A 21,903-nucleotide genomic window follows, 5' to 3' on the forward strand; every position below is an offset into this window, starting at 1 on the left:
CGACATTAACCCTAGAAAGATAGTCTGCGTAAAATTGACGCATGCATTCTTGAAATATTGCTCTCTCTTTCTAAATAGCGCGAATCCGTCGCTGTGCGTTTAGGACATCTCAGTCGCCGCTTGGAGCTCCCGTGAGGCGTGCTTGTCAATGCGGTAAGTGTCACTGATTTTGAACTATAACGACCGCGTGAGTCAAAATGACGCATGATTATCTTTTACGTGACTTTTAAGATTTAACTCATACGATAATTATATTGTTATTTCATGTTCTACTTACGTGTAACTTATTATATATATATTTCTTGTTATAGATATCGTGACTAATATATAATAAAATGGTAGTTCTTTAGACGATGAGCATATCCTCTCTGCTCTTCTGCAAAGCGATGACGAGCTTGTTGGTGAGGATTCTGACAGTGAAATATCAGATCACGTAAGTGAAGATGACGTCCAGAGCGATACAGAAGAAGCGTTTATAGATGAGGTACATGAAGTGCAGCCAACGTCAAGCGGTAGTGAAATATTAGACGAACAAAAATGTTATGAACAACCAGGTTCTTCATTGGCTTCTAACAAAATCTTGACCTTGCCACAGAGGACTATTAGAGGTAAGAATAAACATTGTTGGTCAACTTCAAAGTCCACGAGGCGTAGCCGAGTCTCTGCACTGAACATTGTCAGATCTCAAAGAGGTCCGACGCGTATGTGCCGCAATATATATGACCCACTTTTATGCTTCAAACTATTTTTTACTGATGAGATAATTTCGGAAATTGTAAAATGGACAAATGCTGAGATATCATTGAAACGTCGGGAATCTATGACAGGTGCTACATTTCGTGACACGAATGAAGATGAAATCTATGCTTTCTTTGGTATTCTGGTAATGACAGCAGTGAGAAAAGATAACCACATGTCCACAGATGACCTCTTTGATCGATCTTTGTCAATGGTGTACGTCTCTGTAATGAGTCGTGATCGTTTTGATTTTTTGATACGATGTCTTAGAATGGATGACAAAAGTATACGGCCCACACTTCGAGAAAACGATGTATTTACTCCTGTTAGAAAAATATGGGATCTCTTTATCCATCAGTGCATACAAAATTACACTCCAGGGGCTCATTTGACCATAGATGAACAGTTACTTGGTTTTAGAGGACGGTGTCCGTTTAGGATGTATATCCCAAACAAGCCAAGTAAGTATGGAATAAAAATCCTCATGATGTGTGACAGTGGTACAAAGTATATGATAAATGGAATGCCTTATTTGGGAAGAGGAACACAGACCAACGGAGTACCACTCGGTGAATACTACGTGAAGGAGTTATCAAAGCCTGTGCACGGTAGTTGTCGTAATATTACGTGTGACAATTGGTTCACCTCAATCCCTTTGGCAAAAAACTTACTACAAGAACCGTATAAGTTAACCATTGTGGGAACCGTGCGATCAAACAAACGCGAGATACCGGAAGTACTGGAAAAACAGTCGCTCCAGGCCAGTGGGAACATCGATGTTTTGTTTTGACGGACCCCTTACTCTCGTCTCATATAAACCGAAGCCAGCTAAGATGGTATACTTATTATCATCTTGTGATGAGGATGCTTCTATCAACGAAAGTACCGGTAAACCGCAAATGGTTATGTATTATAATCAAACTAAAGGCGGAGTGGACACGCTAGACCAAATGTGTTCTGTGATGACCTGCAGTAGGAAGACGAATAGGTGGCCTATGGCATTATTGTACGGAATGATAAAACATTGCCTGCATAAATTCTTTTATTATATACAGCCATAATGTCAGTAGCAAGGGAGAAAAGGTTCAAAGTCGCAAAAAATTTATGAGAAACCTTTACATGAGCCTGACGTCATCGTTTATGCGTAAGCGTTTAGAAGCTCCTACTTTGAAGAGATATTTGCGCGATAATATCTCTAATATTTTGCCAAATGAAGTGCCTGGTACATCAGATGACAGTACTGAAGAGCCAGTAACGAAAAAACGTACTTACTGTACTTACTGCCCCTCTAAAATAAGGCGAAAGGCAAATGCATCGTGCAAAAAATGCAAAAAAGTTATTTGTCGAGAGCATAATATTGATATGTGCCAAAGTTGTTTCTGACTGACTAATAAGTATAATTTGTTTCTATTATGTATAAGTTAAGCTAATTACTTATTTTATAATACAACATGACTGTTTTTAAAGTACAAAATAAGTTTATTTTGTAAAAGAGAGAATGTTTAAAAGTTTTGTTACTTTATAGAAGAATTTTGAGTTTTGTTTTTTTTTAATAAATAAATAAACATAAATAAATAGTTTGTTGAATTTATTATTAGTATGTAAGTGTAAATATAATAAAACTTAATATCTATTCAAATTAATAAATAAACCTCGATATACAGACCGATAAAACACATGCGTCAATTTTACGCATGATTATCTTTAACGTACGTCACAATATGATTATCTTTCTAGGGTTAAGGGTGCCAACAGGCTACACAAAACCAACCAATATATCACCCAAGAAATTTATAGCCCTTCCAAGTGTTCCACCTGATGCTTTACCTCAAGTTTTCTTTTGATTTCATCGTTCTGCATCATCTTGTCCTTACATTTTTAATAGAATAGGCGAAGCATAAAACCAATCAACCTCATTACATTCACAGATATAGTTCAGTCACTTTACAACACAATTTAAAATACCGATCAATACAATGACAATACACTAGAACTACAAAAAACCATTGCCAATAAAAAAGTAAGTATTTTTTTTAAACGGCGCGTTTAGCTGCGACGCATTGTTTACGTGCAGCAGCGAGGAGTATCACAATATCACAAAGCATGATAAATACTCTGTGTCGACGGGCCAATAGCTTGACTTTACTTTAACAGACCTATTATAAATAGTCTGTAATTATAACCAGAGCTTAATAACTTTTAGTTATGTTTCAGTTCATGAACGGATAATGCAGTGTTATGCAGATTTGAATGTTTTGATTTACGAGACCCGTAATATTTTACTTACCTGCTAAATAGGTCAAATAAAGAGTAATAATTACATATTACTTGAGAAAACTCGGCAGCTTTATAAAAAAGTAATGTTTGGAATATTGACTCATTCCACTTGTTGAATAACTATAGTATTGCCATGCATAAGACTCACTCTAAAAACAAAAGTAAACAAGATAATTCTTTACTCTACAACACTTTTAACCCTGTCCTTCCATTCAACTCAACAGACATCACACTATTTCAGGAGTGAAACCTAGCATGGTCTTCTTCTACTTATTTTGTCTCCAAATGTAGGAATAACTATCATACTTATGAGATTATTCTCCCTCCATCTGTTATACCCATTCTTTGTTATAGCTGTTTTCATAAAATTGTTTACCATATTTGTTCAAAGCTTGTCATTTCAGATGTGCAAATATTGTTAAATGCTACAAATTGCTTATACCTGGGTATACTAACTGTGCTATAGGTCTGCAATATTCAGTTGTGTAGACTTTTCCAGCTGTTTTAAGGGTTGATCCAATCAAAGACAATGTTTAAAAATCGACTGTACAGGTAGATAGGTCACCACACGAAACGTGGGGCGCGAAGTGTCGCGGTTTCGCTTAGAATGGCATTTCTGTACCCAACATGCTATATAAACATAAATAAAATAAATAAAGTCTCAATGAAAACCCCCGTGATCATTGACCAAATGATGTAGGGTTTGAGAATTAGAAAGAAAAACCGATACAACTAGTTCATCAAATGCAAAATCATCAAGCACTCATTGTCAAATTATTAAAGTTGTTGCCTTTTAATATTACTATTAATCATTGATTAGAACTTATCAGTGATAAATTTAATCTATACTTAAAGATGCAGAAACAATCTGTTTATTATGATACAAAGATAAACATTACTACTGATGACTAAAAAGTTTTGTTTATAAATGAAACATAATTTGAAGCAGATTATTTTCAGGAGGGTTTCTATAAGTCAGTAATTATTCATACTTTCAATAAAAAAATAATGCTTTCGATTTTTTAGGTAATTATTGTTATCAAGTGAATATACCAAAAAAAAAAACCAAATAAATTCAAACGGTTAGTAAATAACAATGCAAATCATTTGTTTTCATTGGTTCAATATGCAAAATTTGCATACAAAGGCATCAAAACATTATAATAACATATGATACAGTTGGTATGTCAATAAGCGAGTTCAAATCCTTTGTTGATTCAAATGTGGTTAAGTTCTGATATACTGATAAAAGAACAGTTAACATTTAGCACATAACTGTAAAAACATTGAGTTTGTGTTACCAGAAAAAATTTTTTTTTTTGTTTGTCCTGAGTATCTACAGGAGTCAACGCTAAGTGTTGGAATCATCCTACCTATTTGTTAATGTGATCATATTGCATTTGTCAGCAAATGTTATAGTTGTTCATAATTTATTCTTATCATATTAATATTCCCTTCTACTTCTTTTTAAATATATTTTTTTAGAAAAAACAGTGCAACTGAAGATGGTTTCAATGCAACTGGATCATTCCGTCTCCAGTTTTGCTTACGGATTTTTAGTTTATTTTTATGAATATTGAATATCTTAAATAGTAATTGTCTGATTAGCATAAGTACATATTTATAATTACACAATGTATGCAAAAATTACAATCACTTACCCTCATAATTGCTTTTTCATGAAGAATATTCTTTATATGGATAATAATTGTTTATTTCAAAAGAAATACTTTATCATTGAGTACCAATACAATAAACAAAATTATAACCATGCAATCATTATGATGTATAATATTACTAATGTAAAGCTCAAAGATAAACAGTTATTTTTCTATATTAGGTCACTAAAGCTAAGGATAACTGCAGTACACCATTCCAGTCATCTGCCTATGTTGTGACCTACATAAAAACCTGCAAAATTATTTACTTAGATCCTTGAATACAAGGAGTTGACTATCAAATGAGGTTTGTCAACTTTCTAGTGATAACTATAACTGCAAATCATTTAGCAAGCCTAAGAAAACTAAAGGAATTAGGGTCAATGTTTTGAAAACTGCAGAGAAGTTTTTGACGCAAGATAATGCACTAGTGAAGGTATTATGACAATTAGGCTATAAGTATAAATGTGTCTTTGTATTACCTTCGGGGTTCGAGCCATCATCCGGGTTTTCGTCGGTCGGTTTCTCCCTCAACGAAGACAATAGGTTCACAGCTGACATAGCTCGCAAATCCTCCACTCAGTTACTCAGTCTTCTCGCAATATATTACTTTTGCTAAAATTCTATAACAACTTTACAATATATACAAAATTGTTCAGGAAATTAATCTATCACCTATGTATTGTTTATATCACAGACTTTTCGTTTTTCAACAATACGGATCAAAACGTCCACGCACGAAAATACTATCAATATTTATAAGACTCTAGATATAATAGACTTATTTACACATTAAAAACTAACGTTTATCATCTAATTTTTAACAAATACGCTCTAGCGGTCACAAGATACTCATAACTAAAAGATTTTATCAGTTTTCGATGCAAAAATATATAAAACGTCCGCCATATGCCTTTTGAAACGTATATAACTCGACCATATTTAATATGCTACGCAGTAACGCGTTATCGAGTGATCTTTAACACTCTTAACTTGTCCGTATTATATCCAGTTGCCATTGTTTCGTTTTTTTTAGAAAAACGGCGTTCTTTGTGGTCCGAAATGAAAGGACCGTGCATCAGTTTTCAATTATAAGTAACCAGTAAAATTCAATGAAATAAATATTCCACATAATTAATTTCTTTAACTTATTTATTTTCTTCATCGATTTGTAGTTTGCAAATATATTTTGTTTACGCATAAATTTAACTTGATTTGTAATTGGCTCTAGATTTAACCATTACCTATTGTACTCGTTTTCATTTGCTTCTTTTCTGATTTGCAGCAAATAATTAATACAATAAAGCTTCTCATCGTATCCACTGTTTTTATTTAACAGTATTTAATATAATGTAATATGAAAGCTGTTTCTTGATATTCTTTCAAATTTCCGAACGAAGAGTTTAGATTCTGGCGTTCAAAAACTTCATGGTAAAAAATCGATAATTTCTGATATAATTATATTGTTTTCCATAGTAAATAAATAAATGATTTTCTTTGCAATTTTAATTCGTTTCTAAATTAGTTCCATAATTATTTGTCTGGCATAAATAATCGTAAAACCTCAAATGTCACGAAAAAAAGATTAACCAATAAATAGTTTTTGAACGAATCTATCATGGTGCGACTTCGGCTAATGTTCTGAGTTTTTACTGCTTTTCGATTTTTTGTTTTTAAAATGTCTTTAAAGTGGACTGGTGGTCAAAGTGACTCCGGTATATTAAGAAAGAGTGATTTCAAGGAGAAGAAAGAAGATCTTTTCGTGTTCGGCTACTCGTGCAAATTGTTCAGGGACGATGATAAAGCCCTTCACATTGACCAAGGCAAACACCTCATTCCGTGGATGGGGGATGAAACGTTGAAAATCGACAGGTTCGACCAGTTTTTTACTATAAGACTGCTAACTGTGGCGCTATAAACCTATCAAAGATAGTTATATGTCAGAAAAAATTAAATTTTCGGAAGATCTTTAAGTATTTCGCAGAGGATGTTTGTACGAAGTTCGATGTGTACGAAGAGCGAGCGCCGGGCGCTTCGGGTGCTCGCAGCGTCGTGTTATGTTATGGTGACACGCACCGGTGGTATGTATAGCCTGCAACGGTTCACTTGAGTATGTATAAATACTATGTTAAAGCCCAGGTGTTAAACAACACAGATGAGAGATGACTGCTATGCTAAGATATTTTGAAAATCTTTAAAGTTATTGTCTCTTATTTAATAAAATGCACAATACATTTAATTCGGTTTTATTATAGTTATAGAAATAGAAGTAGGATATGCGCTAAGGTTATACTCTAAGGTATTTTTTATTACCATTGTATAATATTCTAAATTTTTATACTTGTATGTACAAGCTTTTGACTAACATGAGATATGTATAGTAAAAGATGTCATCTATTTAGGTCATAAAAAATATTCTAATTTTGTACAAATACTAAAACATTAATAGAATATTGTGTGATTTAAGAAAGGAGCTGAAAGTTTAGTAGAAATTACTTCGAAGCTTAAGAATTAATTCTTATTCATCAGTGCAATAAAGCTTAAATTAAAACATTATGATAATTTAATATTATTTCAGCTTCTTTCTAACATTATGGGTATAAATGCGCACATAATAACCCCATTTTATTCACTGCGAATGGGTCATCAATGAGACTGGCTTGTATGGTTCCGTTTTGGTAAGAAATTAATACAAGTAAATATCTGGACAGGATGATGCAAGGGGCGCTCTGCACGACCTGTCATCACTTGAGGCACCTCCGGGAGGCTACGATTTCCGCGTGGAACTCACGAGGAGTGAGCTAGACGTGGAACAGCTTTGTGATGAAAGAGAGGTACCGCGCGCTCCACACTGATGAAGATGAAGAAGAAATGTACAAAGGTAAGCTTACAATTGTAATGTCTTATTTACTTACATACTCATACTTATATCTATAGACTATGATTGTTGAATTTAATTCAATTCAATTTTTTATTGCATTCCACAATGTAGGCTTAGGTGGTAAACAAATTTTGACAGGTAAAAATTGTGTGTTGGTCTACGACAGCATCAGTCATCAATCCTTAATGAGTCTTGTAAAGAATTTATGATGCTGAGAAGTGCAGACAGTACAGATCAATATAGCTAGCATATCAACCTCAAACTAAAATATCCCAATTTCCAGAGGAGGAGTTGAAGCGTCTACACGCAGCTGGCTACGGTCAAGTGGGGTTCAACTATGACACCCCCACAGAACCACAGCCTCCAGCGCAACCGCCGGAGGTTGACGAGGAACCGTTCACACCCAGCTCCCGCATTCAGAGCACTCCTTCCAACTGATACTGTGTTTGTGAGTTAACTTTAATTAAAGACTGCCCTTTAATATTGAGAGTTTTGCTTTCACTGTAACACAGTGAGGTAGTTTGGTTTGTAGTTTTAGTGACACAAATACTCAATACTCATCAGGGTTTGCCCTTTGTTCTTTGGATATAGGAATAAAAAAAAAACCATGATTTTTACATAAATGTATTTATTTTCACATCAAATTGGTTTGTAGCCATGGGAATAACATTATTATAAATGACATTAATTAAACGAAACTTGAGTTTAAGATAGGCAGATACTCAATTTAAAATTTAGAATGTAATATATATCAAACATTAAGCAGAATCTTCAGATTACACACTTATTTTTAACTTCTAAATTGCTGTAGGATAACAAAATCGAAGAGAAGAGCTCTTTGATTAGCTTATGGTTATGTATGACGGAACCTGTTGTCAGAACTCCTGGTATGATATATAAAAAAATACATATATTACAAAAATACCTATTAAATATAAATACCTGTTTACATCATATGAAGTTTAATGAATGCTACTATTACTGCTATTTCGATGAAGGCTGCTAAATAGCAATTAATAAAAAAAAATCAGTTAGGTTTTCCAAGATAGATAATTCATTAGGGTAGTTGCAAAACAGACAGGACAACAAAACTTACATCTTAAATTTAATGCTAAGACTTAGGACTGTTTTAAGTTACAAGACGCTACACATAAACAACAGCTTCTTATCTGACCACCAGAACACTGCAGCAAAGCTATAAAAATATTTATCAAAATTCACAATCTGGCCAAAACACAATCTAAATTCAAACATTCTAAAAACAACAAATTTCTCCAACAGCCTGAAACCCTCAAACAGAATGCTATAATAGAGAAGACGGCAAAGTTCATAGCATCCCAGGGTGCTCAGATGGAGATCCTGATAAAGGCAAAAACAGGGCGACAATCCACAGTTCAAGTTCCTCAATAGAGAGTCCTCATTACACCCTTATTATACATCACTGATAGCACTTGTGAAGGGTGGGAAGTGGCCCGAGAGAAAAGTTGAAGTTGTTGAAGGTATGTAAATAAAACTGAGCTTTTATTCATTTTCATCATATTATTATATGGTGTGATTTATTTTCTGTGGTATTGAAGAAAATTGACTGCATGGATAGACGATTGCTTGAGGTCACCATGCCAAAACCCACTGTAAGCGGAGTGTCGCGGGTCGATCCCCGCGTTGGGCAGGCATTCTTGAGATCCACGATTGATCTGAGTTTAGGTTTCTTTGTTCACGGTTTTTGTTATTTGTATGTTTGTGAAACGAACGAAATCCCCGTCGTCATGAGGATTAATATCCTTACCGCGGGAGTCGTTTTCTTTTGAGTACTGGTAAAATTTTATGTGTAAACTTTTACACATAAAATTAATAAAGAAATAATTCCTTGTTACAGAGAAGCCTCCAGAAAATGAAGAATATCTACATCCGAGTTTGGCGTCGACTGTTATCGAATCTGTAAGTATTAGGAATTTTAGAATTCATTGTTTATAATTTAGAATATATCAAAACACCTTACACACCCTCAGGTCATTAAAACATCGATATAAGAGAAAGAGATAAACTGCTCACTAAAATGAGTTCGAAAACAGATACTTTACTGTTATATTTTCTTGAAACAATAAATAGAAGATTCAATGTCTGGTTATAACAGAAACATTAAAATCATTTATTTGTGAATACAAGTCAATCAATCAATTAAGGAAGAAAATATTTATTTCGATTAATAAATTATAATACCACCACCGCCATATTTAAGATACATATAAATAACTGACCGGCAAACTTCTTAGCGCTTAGTCGATGATACCAAAAAAGGGAAATATATGAAACTAACATTATTATATAAGTGCTAGAATGGTGACATTAACGATGTCATATAATAACCAGCTGTACCGGCGACCTACGCACCGCCTAACAATCGATGATCACAGTGGAGACAAAATATTAAGGGTGGACAACTCTTATCACTTAGGGTAATGAAAAATAGATAGTAGCCGATTCTCAGACCTACCAAAATTTGATAAAAATCGGTAAAGCCGTTACGGAGAAGTAGGGTACCTAACATCGTGACACGGGAATTTTATATATTAGAAGATAAGAATGTAACATTCCACCAGGCTCCAGCGATCCCGTCCATCCACTACAAGCCGTCTGCGGACTGCGACTACACGATGCTGATCAGCAAGATGCGCGGCGAGGGCGAGGGCGCGGGCGCGGGCGCGGCCGACGTGGCGCCGCCCGGGACCTCGCCGCCGCGCGCGCCCGCCCGCCTGCATCTACCGCGCGCCCCGTCATGTACCCCGAAGGGGCCCGACACCAACCATGGTAACTACCTGAAGTACTCTAGCTTTTGTCAAGTTTGAAACGACATTGTTAACCTGAAATGGGCGTTTCTCAGGAAAAAAATACATAAGTTAAAGACGGTTAAAGTAACTGTAGTATTTCATTGAATTTTTTCTTACTTAAACTATTAATAGCCGTCGTACTGTACGAGCTTAGACACAGAATACCATCTAATTAAACAATTTGCAGTATTAAAAGTGTGGTAAGGATAATTATATCCTCAATTTGTGTTACTTTTTTCCTGACAATCACCCAAATGCTGAAGAACTTTTTAATTCCTTTTAGAGTACTGGTTGAGGTTGACTTCTAGATTCTGCACAGAGCTCATTTTGCCAGTCTTATGTTCTCTTCTTATTAAAGGCTCAAGCTAACAATTTGTGTCATTTGGGAAACAGCATAGCTAACAATACATGTTTTTAAATTTTCTGTGATGCACAATAAAGAATAACCTAATTCTCTGTGTTACATACCTATTTATATCATTTTCACCACTTAGTTTTAACAAACGACTATCTATAATGGACTGCTGGACAAAACGGTTACCACAACGACAGTCTTCACCCTCAACCCTCTATTGTAGTGCCTCCAACAATCCCGCCCGTGCTGTCGTATCAGCCGCCACCGTACTACCAGTACCCACCGGATCAGAAGAAGCCAACCACTCAGGATCCACCCCTGCTCAAGTCAACAGGACTCAGTCTCATGAAGAACTACAATACTGACTCAGATTCTGATGTATCCGGTAAGTTAAGCGAAGTTTCATTTGATACTAAGGCATTGTCCTCGTGTCTTGGGGGGTTCAACGAACATTCAAGTTACATGTACAAAGATTCTGAACAAGAGTCGTGGATCACACAAACTTATTTTGTTAAACTAATTTCTGTATTTTGGTGTCTATTTTAAAAACATAACATTAAGTCGTATATTAAAACCATTATTTCCTTTAGTCTTATTTGCATATATTTATCTATCAATACAGTCTTTATAAATCTACCATAAACCCTAAATTTCTCTTCACTTCTTGATGTGCTTATGTCAATTGTCTTAAGATCACCAGAGCAGCTACTTATTCTTAAAATACTCTTTCTCTCCAACAGACTTCGACGACAGCTCCTCAACGGACAGCAAAGACAAACCAACCATCATCACACCACCGGAAGACGTACAGATAGTGATCGACAAGATGGCGTCTTATGTCGCACGTAATGGCGACGAGTTCGCAGACATCGTGCGCGCTAAGAACGACCCGCGGTTCACATTCCTAGAGCCAGATAACCAGTACCACGCGTACTATAGGCGGCTGATGCAGCAGAAGCGAGGGATCGATGTCAATGGGAAGGATAAGAAGAAGAAGGCTTCTGGTAAGTGATCAGAAGTTAGTGGTGTAGAAAACGTATTTATATTGATCTACTTGGCGTTATAGTAGTAGAACATTTGTGATTATCAGGATTTAAGACATCCTAATTACGTAATATTAAGAAATTTAGCCCAGTTACTGCTTTCGGCGCATTTAATAATATTAATAATATATACAAGACATCTAATTTTAAAATTTTCCTAATCAAGTGAAACAGTATGGGTTGTTATATCACTTCTATAGAATAATAATCCCTCTCTTTTAGCGCCCGTGTCATTCTCCATAAAGAAGCTAAAGGAACCAGATCCAATACTTCCAAAGCCCGCGCTGCCGTACGAGTCAAGCTCGGACGAGGATTCCGAAAAGCAGGACAAAGACAAACAGACAGACAAACCAGAAGAGGTCAGAGAACCGCCGAAGGTCGCCCCTCAAACATTCCCTAGCAACGACATTCCTCCCACAGTCGTATACAAGATAGATGGACAGATAAACGAAGAACCGCCAGTCAAGGCTGCTGAACCTGTAACGGTAGTGGCCAACCCCACACCACCACCCACCAACACCATTCTACCTGAAGAGAGTGTTTCCATACCCAAACAAGAACCAATAGTCACGGTCCCACCAGAAACCACCCAAAACCATTGAACCCTGTCACCATGCAGGTTCAGAACATAGAGCCGCTTGATAAAATAGAAAGGTGTGAGTGGGAAAGAGACAGCCCTTTCGGAATGGAGATAGACAGTCCACAGGTAAAGGAGAATCTCAGCCCTGTGAGCCGGCAAGACACAGACAGTCCCTTAAAGAGACGGGAGAATCCCTTCATCATGAACAAAGAGAGCCCTTTGAAAAAAGAGAGTCCTAGTAGAAGAGATAAGGAGAGTCCTCGTAGAAAGGATAGCCCTTACAGAAGAAGCCCTCATAGAAGAGATAAGAAGAAACATAGAGATAGAAAGAAGGATTACAGATCTAAAAGCAGAGATTCAAGAAGGAGTGAACGTAAGAGTGTAGAGAAAGAAAAGAAGAGGGAGCGAGAGAGTGAGAAAGAAAGCAAGAAGTACAAGCCCAAGCAAGAGGAGTTGGAAAATGAAATCATATCTTTGGAGGACAATTCTGATGATTTGATTGATTTGACTGGAGATCAGTCGGATTCTAAAGGTGAGTTACAGCATTCACTGTTGAGTACATGAAAAAGGCAGTTTAAATTGACTTTATGACTCTATCATTTAATTAAATTAATAAGTTAATTTGAAAATTATATTCAAACTTATTTTTTAAATATAGCGGTCTTATAACTTGACAGAGTTTTGGCCAGACTGGTAACAGATTTTTTTCCTCGCAACTTCTTTTATAACAAACAAATCCTCTATTCTGAGAGTTGATAGTATCAGAGTCCTTTATACCTTTAATTTCGTTCGTTCCTATTACGTCAGAACGTAATAGGCTCGAATCACAGCAGAGAGTAGCGTGTATACTGTATAGACTAATTAAAAAAATATTGCTAAATGTGTGGTGTGTTCAGCTGTAACATAACGTGTGTCCTAGCAGAGTGCGAGACGGAAGGCGAGCGCGCCAAGCAGCAGGAGCGGCGCCGCCGAGCCGCCGAGTTCCTCAGGAAGGTCGGCGTCGACCCCGCCGCCGCCGCGCTGCCCACCTCCTCACTGGCCAGCGCTATGGTACGTGGAACTAACCATATTATGTAAAGATACTCATTACGTTCTTTTTTAGAAGCCTATGTATAGTAGGACTGATTTTTCAATCGCCAGGTAACTTTATTCGGCGAATATATTGACAGCTTTTGTATAGAAAATATGTCAACCGGTTATATTTATTCCTCAGGTAAAAGTTAACCGATTATAGAAAAATCGGCCTTTAGAATTATAAACTTAAGGATAGTCTAATGAAGCTGTTGAAGCTAGCCTGTGCTAACTGCATCGCTCTGTTAAAAAAGTGCGTCTATACAGTACCTATTTGTTAACTTCATCATCAATTTATCGATTTTTCAACTATGTTGAGTTTGGTTTCGAATTGAACCGAATACAGCTAGGTACTAGTGTTTTTCAAAATACGACTACCTATCAGACCTCAACCCAGTTAACGGGGCAACACGGATACCCCTTACTACCTCAAATGTTATACTTTTGATCGCAATTCACGTAATAAAATTTACTTCCTCACAACTAACAATAATATTCCGTTGTAGGTAGACACTTTGGAGTCATTGAGAAAGAAAAAGGCAGAAGAAGAAGAGAAGAAACGCCGACGGGACAAGAGAAGGCACAGGGATAAGAGAGGTGAGAAGCTTACTATTTAGGATCTTAGCTCAAGCTAAATTATATTTCCTAATAACATTTTCGGCTATGGCGATTAGTTTTGAGAAGGACGTAAAATAGTGCACAAAAGTGTACACTAACACAAGTGAACTCTCTCTTCTTTAACTCTAATAGCACTATGAGATGCCAATTCGACGCTGCCGGAGACACATCTAGCACACGACTCACATTTTCACGTGCCTTCTAAAACACGGAAGATGCAATGTATATTTTGAAAACACACAAATTCTAATGCTTTGATTTGTCGCTCCTGGATCCTACCACTAGGTACTATATCACAACTTCCGTGTTGCATTATCTGTCTCCGGTCGCGTCAGATCCTTCTCATCGGGCTGCGAGGGTAAGGGAACGAAGTTCGCACCTGTGTTGGCGCACACCCTTATTTACTGCAATATGTTCTTCGCAGCTGGCTGGTGTCTTGCAACACTAGCAGCTGTGGCCGAAATCGAACGAGGCATATCAATCAATCAATATACAGCTGTTTACTTTCCTACAAATATTGTTCAATAATTAGTTCTATTCTTGGTTCATACTTGATTATAGTTCAACAAATCTTTTGTTTCAGAGTATGACAGTGAAACCCACAGGAAGAGCAAGCGCAGAAAGTATAAGTGAGTTATCAGTTGCTATAGTAACTTGAGAGTTTGTAATTTAAATATGAAACCAATTGTAATTTTCATTTGGTCTTGACAGGTCCTCAGATGAAAATGATGAATCGGATTATGACAAGTAAGTAGTCTCGACCTTATAATATGTATATTTTATCTCCCTCTCTCTTCCTGTCTTCACTAAATATTTTTGTTAAAGTTACAAAACGTCTTCATTAAAATAATGAAAAAAGAAGTTAGCTTTCTAAATTAAAAGAAATACTGAACAATATAGTGTTCCATAGGCTTTCATCTTATAGTCAGAACCAATTTTTTAAGTATTCTAATTTCTATCCCGATGACATGCAAACACCCTTTCATTTGATTTGTCTAACAAAAATAGAATCCATCAACTAGAAAAAGCATTGTACTCTATACTAATGTCCTATCTTTTTCCAGTACAAAAAAGAAGAAACGCAAGAAGGAAAGGAAACACAGCTCCAAGAACAAGAGAAAACGCAGGAAAGAGACTGAGGAGGAGTTAGAAGAAGCCCCAGTACCTGTCAACATTGACCTCACCAACACCTTGAAGGAGTTAAGGACTTCCTCACCAACTAAAGAACTAGGTCTTGACATCGAGAGCACCTTGATCAACTTCCTCCGACAACAGTCCTCAGACGAAGAGGTAACAAGAGATAAGAGAAGAAAGAAGGAAGAGAGGGAGTACAGCGAAGGGGAGTGGTCGAGTGACAGCGAGGGAGATTCCAAATCATCTGCTAGTGGACGTTGAGCGATATTGAACTTTATTTTGAAGGTCTTAAGGTACTTTATTGAATTACAGGTTTTAATTATAATTTTTAATGTGAGATAAGTTTGAGTGTAAGCAGAAGGTATATATCAAAGATAATACTCGTCAAGTTCTTTTTTATGGTAGTTTCTATGATATTATTGAAAGGACAATGAGAATCGGAAAGGATTTTGGACCTAGTACTGCCTAGAGTGAAGACAGTGTATTTCGGTCAATCGATTTACAACCGAAAACGCGTTTTCCTCTTGCCTTTCAATCCAGGGTTAGACTTCGGGTGCAAAAACTTCATCCTGGGCAGAATTTGGCACATACGCTGTCAATTTCCTTTGATTGATTAAGTATGAAATTTAACGTGTTTCATAAAAACCTAGCGAGGTGGACTTTTAATTATTTAATAACGGTTTACTCGCGTGTATTCATCAGGATAGCCCCGACTAGTTTCGGACCCAAACGTAGCCCAGCCTTACCCAAGTTTTCTCACGTGAGTAAATTGTTACATAATAAATAAATTGTAGATCAGATGAGAATTTACTTATATCACAAGGAAACTTAATTCCTAGGAGTTTAAGTGTTTCTAGTCATGTTTAAACAAACTTATCCAATATTTCCATCCTTCAATATTTATTGATATTGACTACATTATTATTTCAGACTTATCTGAAACTGAAATAAATTTCAATTAGTAAAATAACATTTCTCCACTTGTATATAGAATAAAAAACAATGAAATATTGACATTTAAAAAAATATACACTACATTTTAAATTTCCAAAAGTATAACTTATCGGGCACTTTAAACCAGCCTTTAACTTACCACTCTATAATAGACTGATTCATAAAGTTTTTAAAGTCGACACAAACGGACCCACAGACACAACAATCTTCCATAAAACAATGTGCATTAAAACAAATTCCAGATAAAAATAGCAATACATGGTATTTTAGTATGTATATGTTCGTAGTCTAATATATTTTTGTAACAACAATAGAATAAAAATAGGTTATAAATAATCTATAATTAATATGAAAGAAATATCAACATAAACTTGTAACTTCGTCTAACGTATCTGCTTCCAAATTAGATAATCTACTTGTATGTTTCGATTTTCTCCATTTAGAATGTAAAATTTGATGTTTAGGCGTCTTCAAATTAAAAGGTGAATACTTTAACACGGACATTATCTTACGCAAAAACGTAACTTCTTCGTGCAATTACAAACAAATTACTGTTCCGATTATCTTTAGCCCTGTGGAAGAAACGCTTAACAGAATCATCTATTTTAATTCAGTTTCATGAGACACCGTTTTAATTTGCACATTGTCTTTTCTATAATTTACCAGCAGGACTATCTACGAATCCACATATTGAGGATATTACCAAGCAATCGCAGGTGCCTACTGCACGACAATCAATTAATTTTAAAACAATATACACTATAGTAAAATATAACATAATATTTACAATATTTAGTATTTATGTAACAAATATACATTTACAGTTAAATTTCTAATATTAATGAAAACACCAGATTACAACACCAACATAAATAATATTCTTATAATATTTTATAGTTGAAAGTCGACGTAGCCGTTGTAATGCTTATTATATAAAATGACATGGTAAATAACCACGATTAAAAAAAAATTACTCGTGTTTCTAGAATAGTTAGAAATAGAAAAATAGTTTAGATAATTAATAACTCAATTTTTTTTCCGAAAATCTCCACTGTAGCGTAGAAAGCGTACTTTAAATATGATTTCCATCTGAATGTATAGCTATTTTGCTAAAGCCAAGTTTCCAATACGAAAAGACTTGTTTCCTTTTTAAACAAACTTATAGAGGTGCGGATAGTCAAGAACAGCAATCATATAATTCAATCAGATATTTAAAACAACTATACACGTTGAAATTCAATGAGATGCTGTTGTGCTTTACAATAAAATAGGTTTGACGCCCAGTAAAGGTAATATTAAAACATACTAGAATTGTGTAGCGGGGCTTTCACAAACATTCAAGTCAATTGCACGAATACATTGCGGCTCTGATTTGTGGACACCGCGACACATCGAAACCGCGACCCGTCGAGCACGTTGGATATGGCGAGTTGACGTTAACAATTTGACTATCCGGTTAAAACCGGTAACTGGAAAATACTGGTATTTTGTAAATCCAATTGTGTTCACCAACTTCTAGTTGCTAAAAATGGCTGATTGCAATAGAATATAACATTATAAATACTTCCAATATTAAATTGATTATTCAGTTATAAATATTTATTTCCTGTAAATATAATGTACATTTTCAATCTTAAAATTTACTCTTACCCATGGATTTCCATTTAGAATATAGGTTTCTATTTTTTTTTATAATAAATACCAAGACTCGGTTGGAAATACTTTAAACGATAAAATGTAAATAATTTTTAATGCGTCTTAAGTGTAAATATTTTAAGAGAATGTAATATGTAAGCATGAGTCGTTTTAATTTGAAGTATGAACTAATGAACTTAATTTGTTTGTACTTTTGTTATAAACAATCATTAAAATCCGGTTTGTTTGTATTTGTCAATCAACTAAGATTGTACATGTTATGAACTAAATAAGTACATAAAAAGAGCTTCTTTTGTAGTGCGAATACACCAACCTGAAAACGGATTAGACAATTTTATTGAATGCGAAATTAGTCTTTAGCTATTTCGTCTAAAATCCAAAAATCTGTAGCATATTATGTTTTTTTTTGTGGGTAACAAAAATGCCCGAGATTAGTCGCTGCTTTCATATAAGCGCAACCACGAAACTATTCGTTGTACGTCGCTCAATATTACCTTAGTTTATCGCTACAATACCAGAATTTGTCATCATCAGCTCATCTTGTTATCTTTTTGTGTAACCCACAGCGGTGTAGATTTATAGTGCAAATATGTCCTTTGAGAACAATAAGCCAAGCCATAAGTTTTCAAAGTGAAAAATACCTACCAATTTCTGTATAATGAAAGTTTCGTGTAGTATATACTGAGAATAATAAGGTTATATTGTTATACAGTCATTATTAAATCCGTAACTTAAGTTACAGTAATATGATATTAAATCTAATATATAAATATATGTGTAATATATGTCTATATACAGGTGTCTATGAACTGTCTTCGATGTCTGTAAGTAGTTTCAAGCATGTTGATGTACAATTTAATATTGACTCGTGTTACTTGTAGTACTGTAAAACGAGGTGAATAGAAAAAAGTGTTTTTTTTACATGGGGTACAGGTCACATACTTTCGCTTACATAAATATCCTTTAAAAATAAAGATATATATTAATACATACATATGTAACATATTTTTTTTGTTAAGTGCTTGAGAATCATCATAATCTTCGTGTACTCATTTTATTTTGACTCCATAACGGACAAATCTTGGAAATAAACTGTTTATACCTCGAGAATGCTTCTATTCACCCCGTTTTACCGTTATATGAATTTAATATTCTATGTAATGTACTATATTTTAACTTGACTGTTAGTATGTAATGAGTATTTTAATATATCGCTGCCAATTTGTTTTAAGTGCTACAGTTCACTAGCAATAAAATAGTTGGGACACAGTTTAGCAACTTTCTACAAAAAGGGAATAGTTTTATCTGCGACGTGCTACCGACAAAACAGTTATGTTTCAGTTACAAGACTGGGTCTTAAATTATAATTATAATTTATATCTATAGATAACTGAAATTCTCTACAATTATTACTGAAACCTAGGATTATAAATATCGAAGACTCAGTTACTTAAATATTAAGCGGATTATGTATTAAAGCTTAAAGTCTATAGATTGATGAAAATACAAACAGTAATAAAATGATTTACGAAAATCGGAATAATAATCTACCTATAAACTAGTACAAATAAAATTAAACCTTACTGACTCGATTCAGAGTCGAATTTCAACGAACGGTATGAGTTATTCAGATTTCTGTAAATGACGTCACTTGCCAGCAATATTATTGTAATTAGTAACTTATGTTGCGACCATGCTCCAAAACAAAGCCTTACGTAACGATTATGTACAATAGATATTAAATAAATGTAATTTCTTATTTATATTTTTGTTTCATTTAGCCTTAACCCTATACCTATATCTAAACGGTTTGATACGATGTTAAAATCCTCTCTTAAATTACATTAATTCTAATGATTTTATTACACTACGTATTTTTGTATTTTTTTTGCAGCATCAATTTAAAGCGCAGTCAAACTGCGACAAGTAATCTAAAGTTTGCCCTCTTGATAATATGTATGTTACTAAGAAGATCAATACTACTGGATTTTCTCCACTTATTATATTATTCGTTGTCACAGGAAAATTGATCACGACAACGACCATTGCCTATCAGCGAGTGGTGGCCGGTACATCAAGGTTACGTCAAGTCTTTTGATTGCAGGTCCAGTCCCTATCTTTCGTTCCTTATGCCTTCATTACATTTGTAATAACTTCCGTGAGGCAGATTTATAGTTATTTAAAAAAGGTTTACTCACGCGTAATTATTGGTATAGCCGGACTGGCTTCGAACCCAACTGGAGTCCTTATCGACACCCCCGACGCGTCAGCACATGATTTAGCATAAATATACGCTACGTTTGTTTCGGAGTAAAAATCTTATCAAATATTTTATGACATTCCACAATGACGAAAAGTAAAGGCCTCACTACGCAATAAGCAGGAGGATTAAGCAGATACCAGCTTCTGTGGAATCTTTAAAGATATCGAAAGGCAATTTGCCCACACACACGAACCGGAATATTCCAATACTTTGAAAATAAACCAGCAAATAAAAGGCTTGTCATGTCACACCTCCTTCAATGCCACTACATGAGGCGCTATTTTAAACCTTAACTTGGAAGACATAAGTGTTATCTTAATTTGTAACAACCGGTCACCATGAAAGAGCATGTCATTCCTAACACCATTGTCAATCAACTCGTATCCTTGTAAATTCGCGGATCAAGAAGTTTTGATAGTGTCTGATAAATAAATAAACATTATATCTCTTATAGTAAATTGATGATATTTATCTAAGATCAACTGGGATTACGAGATTATCTCATGGTAAAGCTATCTTATTGATGACATGGAGGATACGTCGGCAAAGGTATTATAACCTTTCTGGTTGGACCTTTGACCGAAGTTCCTTGGATCCCCTGTGGATGTAATTACCTAACAAGATACAAGTAAATATAATTTGGCTGCTTGTTCCAAGATAAATATGTTGTCTGCACAGAAGACTACACTAAAAACAATAATCTGCAATCTTACACATTATCTGTGTTTGTTTTTAACTGGTAGATATGTTTAACTTAGATATATGTGGCTGTTTGTTTGTCGTTTGTTGTGTATAGAATTTTGGCTCAGTACTAATAACTAGAACAGCTACAGTATTTGGGCGAATAGAGCATTAAAAAAATTGGTGTGTAGGATTCGCCCGCTGTTAAATTGTCCCGGGCGAATGTGCCACTAAAAAGATTTAAAATGGAGAGTAGTCAATTCGCCCGATTCGGACGAATCGGCCACTAACTCAGAATTTTATCGTGTTTTTGCGGCTTACCATTACGTCTTCAAAGACTGATGCAGTTGCCGAATGAGACAGCTACAGACTACACATCGTAACGCTGTTTCTTTTTTAATGATATTACCTATTAATTATCACTTTGTCTGCCTGGGTGTCTGTCAGTTTGTAATCTTGTAAGTTATATTAGATCCACTTTTCGGTTCGCGATTGAGGTGAAAGTTTAACTGCATATGTTAAAGTTAGGTGACAATGCAAAATTATGAAATGATACAGAGCTGATCTGATGCTTTCGGCAGGAAGCGAGGCGGTAATAGGATATCATTTTAAGCACTATCGAATTACGATTCGACTGAATTGTCGTCGGTACAAAACTTTTAATCGGTGTGAACACACACCGACCGCGGGGCATCGTTGGCTGATAGATGCTGACGGCTTACTTCGTTTCGGAGGTCGACGTGTAAGCGTCGGCCTCTCGTCCCACGGACTCCCGTGCATATCGCCCAGGGCATGTCTTCAAGTGAAGATAAATAAAGTAAGTAAGAATTTTGTCGTTCATTAGGTTAGAGAGTGGTAGATTTGTATAGTTGATAGACTAAAAAGCAGATTTTGTTGAATAATAAATATTGTGAATGACAAAAGTTTAAATGCCTCTGAAAACCATGTGACACCTATCTGAAAGTTTTTTCCAGTACTGAGCAAGTGAGTCAAGCCTTGTCACCCGCACTCCTCTCAGGTCTTTTTAAAAGAAAAATATGATGTAGAAAACAAGAACAGCCGGATGCCAGACATAAGTTTATGGTGTGCAAAAGTTATAGCCTATTAAAGAATTAGTATTATCTGACTAGACTAAGCTCATTTATCAGATAGTGTCAAGACTCTCT

The 21,903-nt window shown here is 35.3% G+C and overlaps 3 protein-coding genes across 3 annotated transcripts; all 3 read left to right on the forward strand.

The window, feature by feature from the left end:
- Positions 1 to 6,265: 6,265 nt before the first annotated feature.
- LOC113503149 (splicing factor, suppressor of white-apricot homolog) lies at positions 6,266 to 7,953 on the forward strand (the record flags this gene model as incomplete). Its single annotated transcript, XM_026884968.1, is given in 4 exon segments — positions 6,266 to 6,547; positions 7,386 to 7,501; positions 7,503 to 7,554; positions 7,838 to 7,953. Coding segments are annotated over 4 exon segments (480 nt in total), but the record flags the coding sequence as incomplete, so codon positions are not given.
- Positions 7,954 to 9,170: 1,217 nt separating this feature from the next.
- LOC113503150 (protein suppressor of white apricot-like) lies at positions 9,171 to 12,382 on the forward strand. Its single transcript, XM_026884969.1, has 6 exons — positions 9,171 to 9,273; positions 9,431 to 9,492; positions 10,155 to 10,362; positions 10,961 to 11,122; positions 11,478 to 11,741; positions 12,003 to 12,382. The coding sequence occupies exons 1-6, from the start codon at positions 9,171 to 9,173 to the stop codon at positions 12,380 to 12,382; spliced, it is 1,179 nt and encodes a 392-aa protein (XP_026740770.1).
- On the forward strand, positions 12,378 to 16,363 carry LOC113502874 (protein FAM133-like). The gene is made up of 6 exons (XM_026884610.1): positions 12,378 to 12,892; positions 13,283 to 13,410; positions 13,938 to 14,028; positions 14,633 to 14,678; positions 14,761 to 14,796; positions 15,114 to 16,363. Exons 1-6 carry the CDS (start codon positions 12,394 to 12,396, stop codon positions 15,442 to 15,444), a joined length of 1,131 nt encoding a protein of 376 aa, XP_026740411.1. The 5' UTR covers positions 12,378 to 12,393; the 3' UTR covers positions 15,445 to 16,363.
- The last annotated feature ends 5,540 nt before the right edge of the window (positions 16,364 to 21,903 follow it).

The sequence above is a fragment of the Trichoplusia ni genome, chromosome 18, assembly GCF_003590095.1.
Source record: "Trichoplusia ni isolate ovarian cell line Hi5 chromosome 18, tn1, whole genome shotgun sequence".
NCBI classification, from domain to species: Eukaryota; Metazoa; Arthropoda; class Insecta; order Lepidoptera; family Noctuidae; genus Trichoplusia; species Trichoplusia ni.

Bases quoted from the DNA above. Each gene is read 5' to 3' on its own strand.
- LOC113502874 (XM_026884610.1), top strand. From the start codon at position 12,394: ATGCAGGTTCAGAACATAGAGCCGCTTGATAAAATAGAAAGGTGTGAG. The intron at 12,893-13,282 runs GTGAGTTACAGC...GTGTCCTAGCAG, and splicing joins AGATCAGTCGGATTCTAAAG to AGTGCGAGACGGAAGGCGAG. The intron at 13,411-13,937 runs GTACGTGGAACT...ATTCCGTTGTAG, and splicing joins CCTCACTGGCCAGCGCTATG to GTAGACACTTTGGAGTCATT.
- LOC113503150 (XM_026884969.1), top strand. From the start codon at position 9,171: ATGCCAAAACCCACTGTAAGCGGAGTGTCGCGGGTCGATCCCCGCGTT. The intron at 9,274-9,430 runs GTTTTTGTTATT...TCCTTGTTACAG, and splicing joins TTTAGGTTTCTTTGTTCACG to AGAAGCCTCCAGAAAATGAA. The intron at 11,123-11,477 runs GTAAGTTAAGCG...TCTCTCCAACAG, and splicing joins CTCAGATTCTGATGTATCCG to ACTTCGACGACAGCTCCTCA.